At 24.7% G+C, this 19493-nt stretch overlaps 3 protein-coding genes across 7 annotated transcripts; 1 reads left to right on the top strand and 2 right to left on the bottom strand.

Annotated features, from left to right (window-relative positions):
- Positions 1 to 323: 323 nt before the first annotated feature.
- On the bottom strand, positions 324 to 2558 carry LOC112596499. The gene is made up of 3 exons (XM_025342216.1): positions 1783 to 2558; positions 835 to 1522; positions 324 to 770 (listed from the first exon to the last, which is right to left on the bottom strand). The coding sequence occupies exons 1-3, from the start codon at positions 2556 to 2558 to the stop codon at positions 324 to 326; spliced, it is 1911 nt and encodes a 636-aa protein (XP_025198001.1).
- Positions 2559 to 4010: 1452 nt separating this feature from the next.
- On the top strand, positions 4011 to 8318 carry LOC112596482 (sodium/potassium-transporting ATPase subunit beta-2-like). Its single transcript, XM_025342182.1, has 7 exons — positions 4011 to 4396; positions 5997 to 6137; positions 6209 to 6322; positions 6389 to 6570; positions 7429 to 7533; positions 7697 to 7865; positions 7926 to 8318. Exons 1-7 carry the CDS (start codon positions 4261 to 4263, stop codon positions 8030 to 8032), a joined length of 954 nt encoding a protein of 317 aa, XP_025197967.1. The 5' UTR covers positions 4011 to 4260; the 3' UTR covers positions 8033 to 8318.
- Positions 8319 to 10519: 2201 nt separating this feature from the next.
- Positions 10520 to 19419, bottom strand: LOC112596487. Of its 5 annotated transcripts, none has more exons than XM_025342191.1 (5): positions 19334 to 19419; positions 12305 to 12458; positions 11443 to 11564; positions 11269 to 11376; positions 10520 to 10794 (listed from the first exon to the last, which is right to left on the bottom strand). In XM_025342191.1, exons 1-5 carry the CDS (start codon positions 19385 to 19387, stop codon positions 10600 to 10602), a joined length of 633 nt encoding a protein of 210 aa, XP_025197976.1. In that variant the 5' UTR covers positions 19388 to 19419; the 3' UTR covers positions 10520 to 10599. The 5 variants fall into 5 exon arrangements, with proteins under 5 accessions (XP_025197976.1, XP_025197979.1, XP_025197978.1 ...); XM_025342194.1 differs by lacking the exon at positions 19334 to 19419 and adding an exon at positions 19046 to 19320; XM_025342193.1 differs by lacking the exon at positions 19334 to 19419 and adding an exon at positions 19061 to 19320.
- Positions 19420 to 19493: the final 74 nt, after the last annotated feature.

Genomic DNA, 19493 nt, shown 5'->3' with positions numbered 1-19493 from the left:
ATACGTAAGTACACTAGTGTCTAGTGATAAATATTTTCGTTTTAACACACATACATTAAATAAATATATACCAATATAGTAATGTCTGCATTTCAATGGAGTAGAAAAGAAAAAAGAAGGAGAAGGTAAACAATTTTGTTTTAATGTTTTAAAATATTGTATAATTTAATTTTTTATACTTTAAAAATATCATATAGGGCAAAATTTATATAGTAACACTTAGTTTGTGGCTTGTGCATTAATTATGTCCAGAGGTTTGACTAATTAAAATTTTGATTTATTTGTATATTTTAAGATCATTAATTTTGATTTATTACGTCAAATTAAATAAAACTTTTTCTGAAAGAAATTGGTTTTCTTTTATTTTTTGAACTATCGGTATCCTTTTCATTGAAATATTTTACAATTTGTTCAGCTTGTCTTTTCATATCATCTCTAGTTAAGATGTCTTCAGATTTTTTTGGCATATCTGTTGATTTATTTTTTTTTAATAAAAGAGAAAATTTCAGTTTTCTCTTCGTTATATCTGCTTGTATGTATTCTTGAACTTTAAACACATACATCGCACGTGCAAAATTTAATTGTTTAGAATCAAATTCATCCGGAATTATCAAATTACACCAACGAAACTTTCCATCAATCACGCTAATCATATATTTTACATCTTCTATTAATTTCGTTAATTCCTCAGAGGCAGTATCTAATGTATTTTCTTGTGAAATAAGATTCATTTTGATAAATGATAGTTGTTTATTATCGTCTACTGTAACCTAAAAATATCGAAAGAATTATATTATCAGATATTTTAAATGTTTAAATACAATGAACACTTACATGGAGTTTTTTAAGTATAATTTTAATATTATCCACGTAAAAATATAAATCATTAAACAATTTTAAATAATGTGTTTTGATTTGATCAATGTCAGACATATTTTTATGTTGATCATCTATAAATGTTTTCAAAAGCTCCACTTGTTTAGTGAATTCAATATCTTTAGTAGTCAGAAGTTTTAATTTATCTATAGTTTCTTTTTTACATAACTTTTCCTCGAATAATAAATTCCGTAAAGTTGTTCTTAAAGTTGTTAACTTGCTTAAGTTCATTAAATCATGTTTAGTGCTCTCAATATATTTAACTAAATCTTCTAAATTATTAAATTCTGATTGTTTTATTATGTAATTAGCAGCTAATTCATCGTTTGTTGGTTGAATATCACCAAGAGTTACATATTCAAGGATATTTTCAGGAAACTTATAGTCAACAGATGAAACATCTTTATTATTTTTTAAATTGTCCAAAAATTTAGTTTTTTCAACTGGATGGACATAGTGCATTATTCCAAATTGTGAAATATTATTACACCAAATGACACTGTTTTTTGTTTTTTTGTTTTTTTCATTTTCAGCAATAGTATTATCTGGAGCTGATACTTCGTCAATTGTATCAGTTGTCCACGGAAGTTCCGAGTAAAATGTTTCTTCAATTTCTGTGGGCGGTTTCTCTTGCATTAATGTCTTTCTAAATTAAATAATAAATTTAGTGACTAATAGTTATAACTAATTCATTTGATATCGATTAGTAACTATAAAATGTATTTAATTAATTACCTATTTAAAAATTATTCGATTTTCGAATGGTATTTTAAAATAAAAAACAAATAAATTGTATTAAACAGTATTTTGTAATACTGTGTAGATGTATATATATATTCATTAAAATGATCAATTGCAGTTGATTTTAAAATCGTACATAAGCGATTTTATAAAATTTTAATTTACCTACTATATTCCATTGAATCCATTATTGAATTTAATTTATCGATGTAAGATGTATTTTTACCGATAAACCTTTCTTTTGCGTCCTTCTCAGCAAAGTAACTTTTAATATAATTTACTGAATCTTCATTAAAGTTTGTACCAGTTTCAATTTCTTTCATAATGACCATAGCCATTGCTTTAGCATCGTTTTGTAATTGTTCTATTACTGTATCATACTTGATTAAATTTTGTTTTACATCATTTACCATATTTTTGGTTTTTCTTTTGGTAAAGTCAACCAGTGCAATTTTTTTAACTTTGTTTACAATTTTTCCCATTGTTGCTTCCATTTTTTTTTTTTTGATATGCTGCTGTTCACTTTTCTGTGGGTTTGGATGTCTTTGTAAATTCTCTAAAGTTTTCAATGCTGTTTTAAATTGCTCAACTCGTGCATTTGATACATGAGTAATTGTGTGTATAGAATTATTTATGCTCAATTTTATTTTATCTGGATGTAAATGTCTATATCTTTCTAACAAAATTTTATTTCCAGCGTCTGATAAAATTATATCTTTGAAATCTCCATTTGCCTCTTCAAATTGTTCATAATATTTTTTAATTTTTTTTTTTATGTCATAAAGATGAATTTTTTCGTTTAATAAATTAACATCTAATGCAGCTAAACGATCCCTCTGTTCTGCATTTCCCAATTGTGTAATATTTTCCATAATGTCACATTTCAAAATATTTGTCCAACGTTTATCTTCCATCATGTTAACTCGTTCATACTCATTCATATTGTTTTTCTTCAGAGAAATTTTTTTTATAAATTAAAAAAATATAAGCTTTTAAAAATATTATATTGTTGAAAATGTGTCGATATAACGTTTGTTGTGTAGCTATAAAGTATTATAATCAATTATAATATCTGTAACCGTGAGATAAGTAAATATTTATTGTAAACAGCTGAATCTAGTTTAGTTAAACCTCATTAAAACGTAATAACTAAAAAAATATAATAATTAATAATATTATACATCAATATCTCGGAGACAATGAAAAATATACAATGATGATGCTATAAAACTAATAACAATGTAATGTTTACATTAATAAATATTAAAAATATATAATATTTTATTAAAAATGTTTTGTTGTATAATATATATTATTCAAAGTTATCTACCAATTGTTTAAATAGAAAACTGGGATGGTATATAATATATATATATATGATATAGGAATAAACAGTAATATATCATTGACTATACTACAGTAGGTACACAATAATAAGCATAGGTCGTAAGTATTATTCTACCAAAAGTTATCAGTCTTATAATAATTATAATCATAAGTCATTATCTATCATAGAACATATTATGTTCTATTTTATTTGTTCTATAAATTGATTATATTTAATTAAACATAGACAATTTATAAGAACAGTAATAATATGTATATATATATATATATATTATATGTATATATTTATTTAAAAATATTATAGTAATATTTAATCATTTAGTGCCTTAGTATTGATTAAGTTGTTATGTAAGTAGTAGGTACATTGAGGCGTCGATGAATAAGCAGAGGATAGCATTTGGCAGGATGGTGGAGACGATACTCGGGCTTAAGGAGGCAGCAGTGCGCATCATATGGGCAGGAGGTGGACGGGCAGGGTAAATCCGTTTCTTTCTTTTTTTTCTTTGTGGGCTGAAGGCCAGTTTTTCGGGATAGTTAGAGCCCCCCGCATATGTATAACTAATATTGATAATATTGTAATTAATTTTTGGTGAAAAAACGCTACGGGACCAGGTGGCAGTATTGTGTAAAACAGTTCCCACCAGTTTCCGATTTTTGAACGGAAAAAAAATGGTAGTAAGTAGGTACCTAATATCTATTATGTGTAATAATATTGTACGTATTTAGATAAGTACTATTATGAATGTACATTAATTTATTTTATTTTAATATTAAAATTATTAAATATCAATCAGAAATTAGTCAATTTTTACTTTTTATACTAGGGATTTTTTTACTTGAAATTTATTTCCCGGGATTTTTTTTTTTCAAAAAACAAAACTCAACACCAGATGAACATTTTGCACGAGCCTTCAATCAGTGGTGGTGACGTAGTGACGCATAGCACCAAACGCTATCACCGGCCGCACCTTCTAAGATGATAATAATAACGACATAAATTAGTTGTTGTTGTTGTTGTTTATATTATCATTTATCAGTAATTGGTGTGGAAATCGCAGACAAAACGATTTTGGGCGGGTCAGCACTCAGCAGGTGCGTTTCCGCCTAAGACTGACAAAGTCTTCTTTTCAAGCAAAAATACAAATTCAAATTATTTTTATTATTTTGTGTTTAATTTTTACATGCCGTTATTTCCGATACGCTGAACTCGTGACTTTTTGTTGATAGTTATTATTATTTTTAACGAGTCATTGATTAAGCTTTTTTTGGTATTTTGGTCTGATCGACGATACGAAAATGAACTACGGCAGTAAAACGACGTTCATTGGCTTTGACACGGACAAACGCAAATTGCCACTGTCCAAGAGGTTCGTGTTGTATGCCTACGACAAAGATACCGGAGAGATATTTGGTCGCACACCGTCCAGTTGGGGTAAGAATAGTCTCTTCATTCTGCAAAAGATGCCTTGTATGTTTTTGTCCTCGCGTTAATAAATTTGCTAATGTATCATTCAATAAGATAATATTGATTTGTTAAATTGTTTCAAATGTGTCATGTTTGTGAAATGTTTGGTTCACTTTTGAGTTTGACTCACCTAAACAATTGAAATTCTGTTTAGAGTAATTAAGATTTGATGGATATTTTTTTTTTTAAAGTTTAATGCATAAACTGTACTTGGTTGATAATTTAAAACTTAAAAGTGATGTTGTGAACGTGGGAATTAATGTGTCATTAATTTTTATTGATACAGATTGAATACAGAAATTGATGCAGAAATTGGTAATATTTAAAATAAATTAGCAAACATGGTTTGTTAATTATTATTTTGTCAATGTTTCATTTAATTTTGGAAAAGTATTCAAAATTGTTTATTTATATATACAAATTAACTGGGGTCTAATTTGCAATTTAACCGTAAATAAATGATTTAAATAATCGTGATGGTTAAGTTCTTGACGAATATTTAACTATACCTTGTTTGTTTTATAAAATTAAGGTTGTAACAATTACTATGATTTTTAAGATTCTTCTAACTTTGCAATTAAAATGTATTCATATGTAATATGCAAATTTCAAAAGTTTTTTTGATTATCTAAGTAAATTATTTATTTTTTAGTGTTATGACTTTTAATATACTTAACATTTTTAAATATGATTAGTAAATAATAATTGATTGCCTATAATAAAAAATTTTACTGTAAAATTGTTAGACTGTACTCATTACTCATATAATGTATTTTATAATTTTATATCAGAGTTAAAATAATCAACAGAACATTTTTTCCTGATAATTATTAACTTTGAAAAAATTCTAGAAAATGTTGGTATATTTTTTATAAGCTAACACATTAAAATAATTTGTTCATCATTTTGTTATTTTGCAAAACAATTCAAGTGCCTAAACTCTATTATGAATATGCCACACCCGCATGTGTTATCTCCGCCTTTCATACATACAATACAGTCAATTTTTGTTCAGCTGAATTCATTTTATGTTGTTAGCTTTAGTATTAGAGTAAATTACTTATTATCAAACTTAAAGGTAAGAATTTTATTTCAGCCATTACCTGAGTTTTTATTGATATTTTAATTATAAAGTGAGTTATGAGCATTTTAAAGTTTTAATATTTTATATAACTTTAACTGAGTTTAAATATAAAATATCAATAAAAACCTATGTGATGGCCCAGATAAAATTCTTACATTTAAATTTGATAATAGATAAATTTACTCTAATATTTAAATTAACAACATAAAATTAATTTTGCAGAACGAAAATTTGCTATGTTGCATATATGTAGTATAGAGATAACACATGTGGGTACTGTGTCTTCTTAACGCTTAGAATAAACTAAAGCAACCAATTATTGCTGAACAATGATTAAGACAACACTCCTAACAAATTAAAATACTGTACATAATATATACTGTTTACTAAACAAAATTGCAAAAGTCGACTGCCAAGTCTCCTTTTTAACTCGAATAATGTATAGTAAAATATAATTTTCATTGTTTTTTTTTCACATTTCAGCCAAAATTGGATTATATTATACTGCATTTTATTTATCGCTTGTTGCTATGTTTGGAGTAGTTTTGTGGTTTTTCTTTCAAACTCTTGATCCACGTACTCCAACTAGACTTCTTGAACATTCACTAATTGGAACAAATCCAGGTAACAAAAATCAAAATTATTCAATTCTAAATACTAAAATATTAATATTTTACTATGTATGTTTACTATAGGTTTGGGATTTAGACCTATGTCTAACGAAACTCATAGCACTTTAATTCATATAAATAGTAAATCTGTTCAAGATTATTCAATATGGACTGAAAGACTTGTTAAATTTTTAGATGGTAAAATTATTTTTACTAAATATTTTGTATATTTATTAATTTTATTTTTATTTTTATATGGTTAAGTGTACAAGAAACCAGGTTTAACACCAGGAAGAGGTCAAAATATTGCAACTTGTGACTATGATAAACCACCTGGTAAAGGAAAGGTCTGTGATATTGATGTAAAAGCATTCAACTCTTGCACAGAAGAAAATCGATTCAATTTTCATCGTCAAGGACCTTGTATTTTTCTCAAACTAAATAAAGTAAGGAATCTAATAGTTACAAAATATTGTATTGTTAAAATTATATTTAAAACTTACTTATTGCTATCACAAATTTACAGATTTCAGCTGCTAAAATTATTAGCTAACATTATTTCTACAGATTTTTTTTTTTACATGACAAATTAATAATATTTAAAAGTGTGACTTGCTATTATTTACAATATTAAAGTTTGTTAGGTAAATTGCTTTAAGATGTAAAGGTGATAATATTTGTGGCTTTATCTTTGTTTGGAGTCTTCTTTAATATTGCATTGGAGTTTAAAATATCTGCATTTCAAAAATTATCTGTGGTATTTAAATATATGTTTGATTGTATTTTATAAGTGTTACATATTAATGAAAAAAGATCTTCACTTTTTAAAAAACAATGGATTAGGCAATTTTACTAAGCTTTTGGTAGATTTGAATTTATCGATTGATAGGAAAAAATCCCAGAAGTATTGTTGAATTCAATCTTTTTATGTGTGCCAATAAATATCATCGGCAAAAATGATATCTTTTAGGTTTAGAGATTTGAAAAAAGATATTGTTTAGACTATTAGAAACATTGTTACATTAAGAATTAATCTTTGAGTAAAAAAGTTTTTTTAGAGATAAGTATTTGTAAGTTTTGAGGTTTTTCTTAAACGATTTTTATGAAATTTTTGAACAATACAATGTTTCTATTTACACCCATTTATAAATAATTTAGAGTTTTCTGTGTATAACACTATATTGTATACTTTTTCAAGGTTTAATAAAGTTACAATAGTTTCAAGTTAATTGATTAATTACCATATTATAATTAATTTAATAAATTAAGTTAAATAATCAACAAAAATTCAAAATATTTTCTAGATTTATGGTTGGAATCCTATATTTTATGATGATCCAAATGACTTACCTCATGATATGCCAAAAAGTTTAAAAGATCACATCAAAGAAATAACTAATCCAGAAAAGGTTAGTATTTTTTATGTATACTTAAATTATCTGTGGAAAGTATAGATTATATAACTTTATATGATGTTATCTTGACATATACAACTCTTAATATTATGTTTATTATTTATACATAATAAAATCAATTAAAAATGTTGAAACGAATCTTTTAATTTGCTTTCAGTTGAGAACTGTATGGGTATCATGTGAGGGAGAAACTGTGTCTGACAAAGAACTTATTGGACCAATGGCATATTGGCCCATTCCTGGATTTCCTGGTTACTTTTTCCCATTTGAAAACTCTGAAGGATACCTTAGCCCTTTGGTGGCAATTCATTTTAAAAGTCCAGCAAGTAAGTGTATTTACAAAGCTATATTTACTATTTTTAATTTTTATATTTACTTGAATTTAGAAAGCATTGTTATCAATATTTTATGCAAAGCATGGGCAAAAAATATCGTTCATAAAAAAAATGGTGTCAACAAAGGATCTGTGCATTTTGAATTGATGATGGATTAACATAACTTCTAAATTTTATTATTTTTAAGCATGAATTTTTTTTTAAACAATGTTATATGATTTGTTTACTTTAATTCTAATTTAGACATATTGATTATTCTCTAGAACGTCAAGGTAACAAAAAATATGTATTTGAAATTATTAAGTATTTATATAATTATACATCTGGATAATAATCCTTAAATAATAACTCCACTTATACCATTATCGCATCAATAAAATGGTACAAATTATTTGTCTATTACATTTTTAATTTACATATCAAACTTTGCACATATCTATACTAAAACAGTTAACTTTAATTATATTAATTCTTTAGTTTTATTTTACTATTTTTATTATATGTTATTACACTATAGATCTTTATTTTAACCATAGAATAATTATGATTATGATTTGTCCAATTTATACCAATATTGAATTTTTTTATCATGAATTTCGTTATTTCTCATAAAATAATACATCCTAAAGACTGATTTTTTAACAAGACATCTCTATGATTTAATAATTGTCATCCAATTTTCATACTAATACGTGATTTTTTACTATTAAACCTATTTTTTATCAAATTATCAGTATAATTCATATGCTAAAATAAGAATGTACAATTTGTGTTCAATAAATCTATTAATTAGACAATTATTATAAGCGGAGTTTATAAGTTTACATTTTTCTACATAGTATAAAAAATTGTTTTGTTCATAGAAATAGACAATTCTAAATTTTAATCAAAAACTATAATTAAATTCATTGTGTATAAATATATAGTGACATAATTTAATGAAAAATACTTGAATAAAAATAACTGTGTTAATAGCATATGATATAATATGCTATTAATTGAATATTCGGATTTACATAAATCTTACATAAATTTTTACATTTTAATATTTACTTTTATTGAGATTTATAATTTCTTTTTATCATTAAATAATTATATTATTATTAGTGTATTATTTCAAAGAAACAACGACTATGTTAAAACTTTTCAGTATTAAATATTAAGATATTCTAAAAGTCTAAGATATATGTAATATCAAATAATTCCATATTATGTTAAAGTTTTCATGTATACCACTATTTTAATGTATTTTTAATTTATAAGATAACTAAGATTTTTTTATATTACCCAGTAATATATTTTTTACATACATTTTTATATTATATTATAATCAATAAATGATCATCAATTTTAGTAATTTTGTTATTTGTTTGATAAAATGTTGCTGTCATTTATTATAATATGATTTTAAGTTCTAAAATATTGTATTAAAATTATTTTCTATTGGTTACACATGACCACCAAGACTGAATGGTCCAAACAGATAAGTGTAATACTGATAATATTATAAATTATATGTCAAGTTTTATTAAAATTCAAAATAGCTAACTGAGAAGTTTTCAATGTATACAAATATAAATTGAAGTTTATTTAGTATTAAAACCTAATACTTAGATTTTATGATGAAACATAACTTAAATTGTTAAAATATTTAAAATATTTTTAAAAAAAAACCTCATACCAATTATTTCTAAAATTGGAGTAGTTTGTTTATTAAAAAAGGAAAACTGTAGTTTTTGCTGAATTTGTCATAAATTTTACTCTATCAACACAGATTTTTTTAAGTATTAATTTTCTATTCTAGTCAATATTATTTTAAAACTGTTATTATTTGTATTAAACTCGTAGATACTTAAAACTATTTTTACATAATAATTTGATTAAACTCAAAGAATCTTTTTATCTAATGTAATATTGAATCTTTTATTCAACCTCCAGAATGCTGAATTGAATTGTATTAAATAATTAAATAATTTAAATTAATGTCCTAATTAAAATAATAAATTATTATTAATTTTTTAAAATAAAACGAAACAAAGACAAGCAATAACAACTACAAATTTTTGGATAGCTTCAAAAATTAGAGATCTCACATCTCAAAGAAAATATATACATTAAACCAACCAATACTAAATTTTTTCAGTAGATTAATATACTTAAATTAGTTAAACTTAATAAATTTAAATTCAATAGTAATATTTGTTTCTTGATAAGTTTTATAAAATAGAGTAATCTAATTTAGGTATGGATTTCTTCCTAATACATGATAAATAATATTGTTGATTTACTTAATTATATTAATTTTATTAATGTTTTCAAATATAAATAATAATAAATTCAATATTTGATGATAAAAATAGTTATTAAAAATACATTTAATAAATTCAAACACAAAGGTGACACACAAAAATTAAAAAAAAAATATATATATATATATATATATATATAACTTATTTTACTTAAGTACTAACAGTCCAAATTGACTATTTTAATTAGATAAGAAAACTAGTAAATGAAAAAAATATTATTTTAGTGAATATAATGTAAATAAATAAATAAACCATTTTGTTAAAAATGATTTATTTTATTATATGTTTGTAAATTAACATAATGAATACATTTTATTTTTATAAGTGTTCTAATGACTAAAAAGAAAAGAAATATATATCTTAATATAATACTACTCTTATAGCTTAATAATATTCTTATTATAATTTGAACACTTTTATTTATCCTTCACTTCGTCTACATCACTATCAATAACATTTACCTGAAGTGGTTGCATATCTTTTTTGTCGAGTGAATCAGAGGCAGTAGGAGAGGCAGTAGCAGAAGCAGTTGGAGAGGCATTTTTCACATTGTTTTCTTGTTGTTGATTGGTGCTATTAACATTTTTCTTTGATCGGATTTCAGACATAATCTATTCAAACACATGAATTAGTCTTGTAAAACTGAAGTTTAAAATTAGATAGAAATTAGTTACAATAATTGAGTAATTTATGTCAATATTAAGAGGCAATAAAGTTATAAAAAATTTTAAATACTCTAACGTCCTTTAAAATTAATACATAAATAATAACATACAAGGAGCTCTGACAATATTCTTTAATTTTTCTAACCTAACATTTAAATTATGTAATAGATCAATTGACTATAATGCTAAAAATAAAAGAATAAAATGAATATTTTTAACATAAAATTTGCTATGTTGTAGGTTTAGGAAAATGGAAATAGCACATTAATGGAAATTACGCATTTTTAAAAAACATACGTTTTTAAAAAATACACTAAGCATTTTTGATATTTCATTCAAAATATACTGTTAATCAATAGTAAATTTAAATTTGAATCCATATTCATACATAAAATAAACAAATTAATATAATATAAATACCCGATCATGCAAATTTTGGAAATCTGAAAGCTGATCTTTCAATGTTTGGTTTTCCTCTAATAATGAGTGCATTTGAACCTTCAATTTCAACATTTGCTTAGGATCTTTCTAAAAATTGATAAAGAATTATTATAAAGATTTTAAAAATAAAAATATTGTGCATGCTCAACTTACTTCATCAAAATTGAAGTCGTCAGTGAAGATTGTTTGATTTTGCAATAATTGATTTTCAAGATCTGCAAGTTTCTTGTAAAGTGATACGCGATATTTGTTGGTTATATCTTTTGAAGATGTACCTAAAATTTAATGAGTTTTTTATTTAAAAATGTTGTATAAATACTTTTTTTACATTAGCGAATTCAATTTTATGTATTAAGAAGATTTTATTTGTGAAAAATATTAATTACTAAGAGATATAAATATACAATAGTAAATATATATAAAATGAAAACTAAATTTTCTAAAATTTAATTATTGGATTTTGCAAAATTATCAGAAAGTTTTTGATTTGTTATATTAAATTGTTTACAAAATATTTCTATAATTGAAAATAATCTTGATAATGAATAATTTTAAAATAGATACTTGACAAGACCGCAGTATTTACAATGACATGTATGGTAATAGAATAAACTTTAACTATACTAAAATTATTATTTTATGAATATTAATATTAATATTGATATTATTTACACGAAAACGCATTAAACCAACTATATGAAATAAAATATACCACAAGTTTTTTTTTTTTTGTTTGAGAAATAATAATTTTGTTCCGTGTAAGAATATAGTAAATAATATAAAATGGTAAATATGCTTATGAAGGTAGACGCAGCCCCCTTATCCACCTGAAATTCATGTGATTTTTAAATATATTGTGTTATATTATATGCTCCTGACTTAATGCCTAATATATATATATATATATATATATATTGTATTAATATACATATTACTCGTTAGTAGTTTGTACTACACCTCTTCGAAATGCAACAATGATTTTTGTTTGACTAGCTTTAGACTCACGGGGTCTTACCTTTTGATTCATCCGAAGTGTCTTCCATCAATTTCTGTTTCTTGGTAATTTCTAGCAATTTGTCGTTAGTTTCGTTGAGCCTTTTATTGTCTTTTTCCAATTTTGACTGTTGTTGTTCGAGTTGTTCTATGGCTTGACTCATGGTGGTGAACAGCTGTAAAAAAATAATAATAATATCATATTTTAGAATTAGTTTATTAGGTATACATTATGTTTTCGTTCAATTAATAAAATAATATACGATTAAACATTCGTGACTTTATTCGCGATTAGTCATTTATGTAAAGTTGGTTAACGTATAACACTTAAAACAATACGTAAGACTCACATCCTTAAGTGTTTCAAAATTTTCCTCTATCTGATGAGAGTTAGACGTCATGATGTAGCCGCAATCACGCGAATATACAAATATGTAGAATATTTTTTAACGTAGACTTTTATTAAAAATACACCACGGCAGTCTATAATTTATTGGGAATGAAACAATTGTATGAAACGGACGGATAGCTGTATGAAATGTACTATTGCAACTTCACTGCCTGTGGTATACACTAGGTAGGCAACCACGGCATATGCCTAAGTATCACGCACGTCTACACGAAACAGTCGCACAGGCGATAATAACGAAAATAATAATACATACGACGTCCGTCGCGGTTGTAGTGCGTTACATAGGCCTAAGCATAATATATTTCTACTATTATTATTATTTGAAAACATTTCATGGTTTTTTTTCCTCCGTGTCTTCCTACCTATCTTCTACCCGCCGCCGCGCGGTTGGAATATTCGTCTATTGCCCGCGCTGTAGGTACCGCTATTATAAAATAGTATACCTATAGACGTACATAGGCATCTACTCGCAGCACGATGATTACGCATCCCCTCGCCGCACTACGGTCCTCTACCCGACAAATGTGTGCCCCGCCGCGCAGTGACCGTTCTATAATATCATTTTGAATTAAACAATAGTTGGCGCATAAACATACTACGCTATATACGTACGTACATAGTATATACACGCTCACCTACTATGTACGCGCGCGTTTTAAGTCATAACCGTGGAGCAATAGTGTGTGTACTGAATATGTACAGGAAGTGTAAATAGATAGATGATACTGCAAGATACGAACGCGCGGGCACATAATATAGGTATATATATGTATTTATTATATTAGTGTATATATATATATGTACGTCGCGATCGAGTGACGGGTGAAGTCTCCGCCTTTCGTTCTCTCCAGCTATATGTGTATATGCATCGTGTATAATTCGATTTCAAACCTGTCAGATGAGCCTGCAGGAGGTGTAAAAATTTGTTTTTTAAATTACATAACGTATTCACTAGGTATACAAAACGATTGCGTAATATTAAAATAATATTATACATGTACGGAAACACGGCAGTATGCTAGGGAAATGATCGACCGAACTGATATTTGTCACTTGTTGATAAGAATATATAAGTATTACGGAACGGGTTAAAAAATTGATATCTTTAAGTAACTATTGTAGTATATTATAATGGGTAATTATACTGGTATACGCAAGTTAAACGTTACAATTTTAATATTGGATTATTCGTGTAGTTTGACTTTAGATGAAATTTAAAAGCTTAGAATTTAATGTGTTGAATTGTTTTTATTATACTTTGGTGTTGTATAAAGACTTTCAAAATGCATTTCAAACATACATAAATCATTTTTTTATTTTATATATTTGAATACTATTTGTGCAAATGTAATAAGTACATATATATATGTCATACCTATGAACTCGGATATGTTCAACAGGTATTTAAAAAGTATAAAATATATAATTTAAATTTACATAATAGGTACCAATAACACATTTAAATATCATAGGACATAATATAGTATGTTATTTGATATTATTTATTTTTAGTATGAAGTAAATAAGTCATTATTACTTTTATTTGTTTGAAATGTCCATCCACACTGTAGTATCCAAATTACGAGTAGGTAGATATTAGGTATTTAATACTGATTTTAATGAAAACACAATTCGCATCAACAAAATTATTACCGAAAAATAAAATAAATCACCCAAAATTAATAATTTAAGTATTCAATACCAATTATAGTAAGTTTGACGTATTTGAAATACAATAAAATAAAAGTACTAATAAATAATTCAAAATGTGTATTAATAATAAGTAGCACACACTCAAATTAGACAAATTAATATTACTTTATTAGGTTGTATTTTGCACATGAATTGACGAGTGAAAAAATATATTTTAGTAAATAGGTATTTAATAATTAAATATTGCAATAGGTATAATATTTAAAATTTAATTATTTTTGACATATTAAACTGGTTTTTTTCAAACGAACACTTCTTACTACCTATATATTTCAACAAATATATTAAACACCATTTTTTATTAACATTTTCGAAAAATTGCAATGCCACGTTTGGAATTTATCATCAACCAAGATTTTTTATAACCCCAGCAAACATTTTAAAACCTATTCTCATATTCCGTCTAATTATAGTTAGTAAATATTCAAAATAATAAGAAATATAAATTAAAAATATAATATAGTTTTTTTAGAAAAAACGATTTCAAAGGAGAGCGTATGACCATAATACAGGTTCAGATAATAATTATTTAGCACCTACTGAACTGATTTTCACTTACGGCCGCGTCTCAACAAGCATTACACCGGGTAACATATAAAAATAAAATTATACAGTTTTTATACGTATAGGCTGCCGTAGGTATCATATCTTGTTTTAATATTTCAACAATACATAATAACAATATATATATAGACATAAAGTATATACCAGCCAATAATACATCGACACAATCGATGCAAACGATTAATACTAAATAGGCACCTATGTGGTATCTACAATACATATAGTTATATTTAATATTATTATATACGCGTAACGCACAAGTACTTATACTTGTCAGTTGTCATGACCATATACACGACGGGGGCACTGCGTAGTTGCAATATATTTCACAGGTAACAATGATAATAATAATAATTATTATAATTATTGTAGGACTGAAGTAAAAACTGTAGGTAAAACTATACTATTACTCCGTTTTTGTAACAACAATTAGTACCTACTAACAACAGAGTATAATAATTTTTACAATAAACATTATACAATGAATTCAAAAAGTTTAGAAAATTTAGCTTTTTTCATTGAGATCATAAAACAGATATTAATACAAAAGATCAAAAATCAAAATATTTTAATTTATTTTTGTTTTTAATAAATATTTAAAAATTTTAGTTTTTGAGTAAAAAAACCATAAGTGAACACAAGGTTCCTTGAGTTCTTATAGTATATAATACAATGACAATTTTTTTTGTAAGTAACATTAAAATGTTCATAAAATTTAATAAAACTACAAAAAATTGTAAAATTATTTTATAGTTTTTCATAAAAATTTTGACTTTATTACCTATAAGGTTTGAAATTTGATGTAAGATTCTAAACAAGTTTAGTTTATTAATTGTAAATATATAAACCATTTTTAAAACTTTAAATGTTTATAAAGAAATTTTAAATCACAAAAGTTATAATTGTTTCAATAGTTGTAAGAATTGTAAAATACAAGAATATTGAAAAAATTTTTGATAATTAAAATTTATCTACTACAATTTAAATTATCTTAAAATCAATTGTATATCTTTTATCATAATTTGAATTTCAAGAATATTTTAAAGTATTGACAATTTGTAATTTTTACTTGAAAAAACAGTAAATTTTTTACAAATAAAAAATTATTTTTATGACAAATAATTTAAAAAAACACACATATACTGTTGTATGGTATCTTTTTTTGATTAATTTAAATAGTCAATTAAAAATTATACATAGTACTTGGTAAAGTTAATTTATTTATTATCACCTAATTAAAAACTAAAATTTACAAGTTTCAGTTCAATTAATATTTATTTATAATTTTGATCTTTAAGAAATTCAAAATTAGTTAAATATATATTATTTTTTATGTATTGATATACATTATGATGTATAAGATATATATATCTTCATTCTTTAAAAAACTTTTATTTTATTTTTATTTTTTGTACCATTACAATAAATTAAAAAGTTATTTTAAAATTGTTTTATTATACTAAAAACTGATATATTTTTTAAAAGATAACGATTATTGAGATAGTATTAATAAGTTTTATGCATTGCAAAATTATCAAAATACTTATGCTAGAAATAAGGAATTTAAACTAAAATGGTAGGCAAGTGAATACTCCTCTGCTGTACATTAAATATTTATTAGAATTAGTTTTAAGTTAATCATTATAATAGATTTTATTAAATTTCAATTCAATGATAAATAATGGAAAAATATTATAAACGAAGATTGTTTAAATTTTGGTAACCGTGGTTACAAAACAATTATTTTAATAATATTGGAATTGCAGAAAAATTCCTGTTTTCTCTTAATTTTTTGTTTGATAAATTAATTATAACAAAAGTAATGAGAATTTCTAACTTTAACCTTTTTAAGGTACTAACTAAATTTAGTTTTCTATTTAAAATCCCTCTCAAAGTGAAAATTGAAGAATTTTATCCAATACTTATTGTATATACAGATTAAACTCACATCATTGTAAAATCAATACATGTCGTTCATTGCTTTGCTTAAAATCTAAAAGACTAATTTAAAAATAAATAAATCCCATAAGCCATAATTCAAAAATTAAGTTTTTTCTTTAAAAAAATTAGTAATTTAAAATTGCAAATTAGACTGGTTATTATCTATAAATTATTGGAATGATAAAACAATCTTGTAATTTAGTTAAGTATAGGTTAAATTAACAGAACATTTTTTATAAATATATAAATTTTGTTTATAGTGGCACGTTTACAGGGTAAGCCGACTAACTCCGAGCCTACCCACTTTTTATTTTGAATGTTTGGTTTTTTTTTTTTTTTTGTCACAAGTAAAAATGTTATTATTAATATTATTAATATTTATTATTGAATATCATTATTATGATATCGCTGATACTACAGTAACTAAAAACAATATAAAAAGATGCTGTGCGTCGTTACACATCTATGATGGCAATACTATCACTATCAGCTTATAGAGATTGGAAGTTTTGTCCATCATCTAAATGTCGTCTTGCAAAGAGGTACAAATTACAATGCCACTGTTACTGATAATTTTTTAAAAATAAACATTTTGTAGTTATTCTTGTTGAATTAAGACTGAAGCTATAATTCTTGGTATTTAATTAATATTGTTAAAAATTGTTTACTTTTTTAATATTCTTAAAATAAAAATTAAACCATGTTATAAAAAGGATAACAGCCAAAATTGGAAACCCAAAAATGCATTACTCATTTCCATATGATAGGATAAATCTAAATCTTTCCTAATAGTTATAAACATATTATAGAATAAAATGGGCCTATCCAATTATTTTGTGCTGGACACGCCACTGTCTGTTTATAAAGTATTTATTTTGTTTTGCCTATATGTGTGTACATATATATAATGAGAAACAAAATAAAATAAAATATTTCTAAACCATACCAATCATTATTCATTACAAGGATCTAGATTTATAAATAACTGAAAACTGAGAAATGTGTCATAATAATTATGATATGCAGATTATTGAAAATTTCTGAACAGTTTAATAAATACAAGATCTAGGTATGGTAAGTATTTTAATAATTTATAAAATATTTGTATTGTTGTGATGACAAACACATTTTAATACACTAATATCTTTTACTAATATATTTATCATGATCGCAATAATTCAATGACAGTATTTACAACTAGACTTGGCCTACTCAATTTTGGTTCCAAATTCTACTAACATATAAGATATGCCAAAAATGTGGTACTCAGGAAAGTTATTTGAAGAAGAATCTACTATAACCATAATAGAATAAATAATATAGTCAAAATTGGTAAAGAAATGTTGAACAAAATATTAGGTAGATATTTTTTTTTTAATGTAAAGAACTGAGAAGTTTAAAATCAGCGTTTATTTAAATTTAACAAAAAAAATGTATAATACAATTCTGGTTATTCTGATTTAAAGTAGAGTAGTGGAAAGACAATTTTCAGCAATGCTTAGAACCAAAACGTAATTGAAAACTAACAATGACTAGTGAACGTTAACATTATGTATATAATAATATGAACGATTGATAGAGAGATTAATTTCCAAATATTTTAAACTAAATACATGCTACTTAGCAATGACCTATAAATTATGAAAATCATTAAAATATTTATCCTGCAGAGTCAGGCAGCAGACCAGTATGGTATCGTAACGCCGACTATACATGGATGAGTAATTAACATTAGACAACATATTCAGACACTGCAGGAAAAATGTACTTGTAGGGCTTTTGAAGATGATATACATGCAAAGTTAAATTCCAATAAAATTTAATGGCTGTGATTAAAATGATTTATTTGTTTACAAATAAGATGACTGTTTATACAAATCGTTCAATGTTAAAAGCATAAAATTAGAATTTTTATAACTACATAACAACATTAAAAACCGTCTAAACATTTGGAAGAGTAGTGAAATATATAATAGGTACCCATCATTGGCTATCAATATTACTTTATTCCGAATCGTTTTGAAACGTACTTAAATTCATATATCAGAGCCTTGGTCCGCATTTATAATACTTAACACAAATCCAAATGCATGAAATGCATAACAATAACTTAACAAAAGCAATATTACATACATTCAAATCTGGTACCTAATTAATGAATCCAAAAATTTAAATCTCTTTTTCTAGTATTGCCCAGTCGTGCGTGATGTTTGATTGTTGTGACTTGTGTTATTAGTTATTAGTGTTATTACTATTATTACCGTAATATTGTAATAATGTAATAATTAATGAATAAAGCTACAACTAAACAAGCTCGGACGCTCGAGTGATGAACAGTGTTATTGATGTAAGTAGCAATTCAGCACGATAAGACAAAACAAAATCGTAAAATTACGTAATACAATATTAAATTTTGTTTACCTTCGTGATAAAAATGCGACGGTTGAACTGTTTGCGCATGCGCTCATTGGTCATTTCAACTAGTGACTCGTCGCTTAAATATCGTATAGCACCGAAAAAAAAAAACACTTTTCGTCGAGTCATCACTACGATAAGAATAAACTTAACCTAACACTTTGTT

This window comes from Melanaphis sacchari, unplaced genomic scaffold (genome assembly GCF_002803265.2).
Source record: "Melanaphis sacchari strain LSU unplaced genomic scaffold, SCAv2.0 Contig323_pilon_pilon, whole genome shotgun sequence".
In the NCBI taxonomy this organism is placed as follows: Eukaryota; Metazoa; Arthropoda; class Insecta; order Hemiptera; family Aphididae; genus Melanaphis; species Melanaphis sacchari.
Note: the sequence above shows the minus strand (reverse complement) of the source record. Positions and strands in the feature narration are given on the sequence as shown.

Excerpts from the sequence above, each read along its gene's own strand:
- LOC112596487 (XM_025342191.1), bottom strand. The coding sequence starts at position 19,387 with ATGACCAATGAGCGCATGCGCAAACAGTTCAACCGTCGCATTTTTATC. Across the intron at positions 12,459-19,333 it reads GTCGCATTTTTATCACGAAG|CTGTTCACCACCATGAGTCA; the intron begins GTAAACAAAATT and ends ATTTTTTTACAG. Across the intron at positions 11,377-11,442 it reads ACGACTTCAATTTTGATGAA|AAAGATCCTAAGCAAATGTT; the intron begins GTAAGTTGAGCA and ends ATCAATTTTTAG.
- LOC112596499 (XM_025342216.1), bottom strand. The coding sequence starts at position 2,558 with ATGAATGAGTATGAACGAGTTAACATGATGGAAGATAAACGTTGGACA. Across the intron at positions 1,523-1,782 it reads GATTCAATGGAATATAGTAG|AAAGACATTAATGCAAGAGA; the intron begins GTAAATTAAAAT and ends TATTTAATTTAG. Across the intron at positions 771-834 it reads TTATACTTAAAAAACTCCAT|GTTACAGTAGACGATAATAA; the intron begins GTAAGTGTTCAT and ends CGATATTTTTAG.
- LOC112596482 (XM_025342182.1), top strand. The coding sequence starts at position 4,261 with ATGAACTACGGCAGTAAAACGACGTTCATTGGCTTTGACACGGACAAA. Across the intron at positions 6,571-7,428 it reads TTTTTCTCAAACTAAATAAA|ATTTATGGTTGGAATCCTAT; the intron begins GTAAGGAATCTA and ends AATATTTTCTAG. Across the intron at positions 7,534-7,696 it reads AAATAACTAATCCAGAAAAG|TTGAGAACTGTATGGGTATC; the intron begins GTTAGTATTTTT and ends ATTTGCTTTCAG.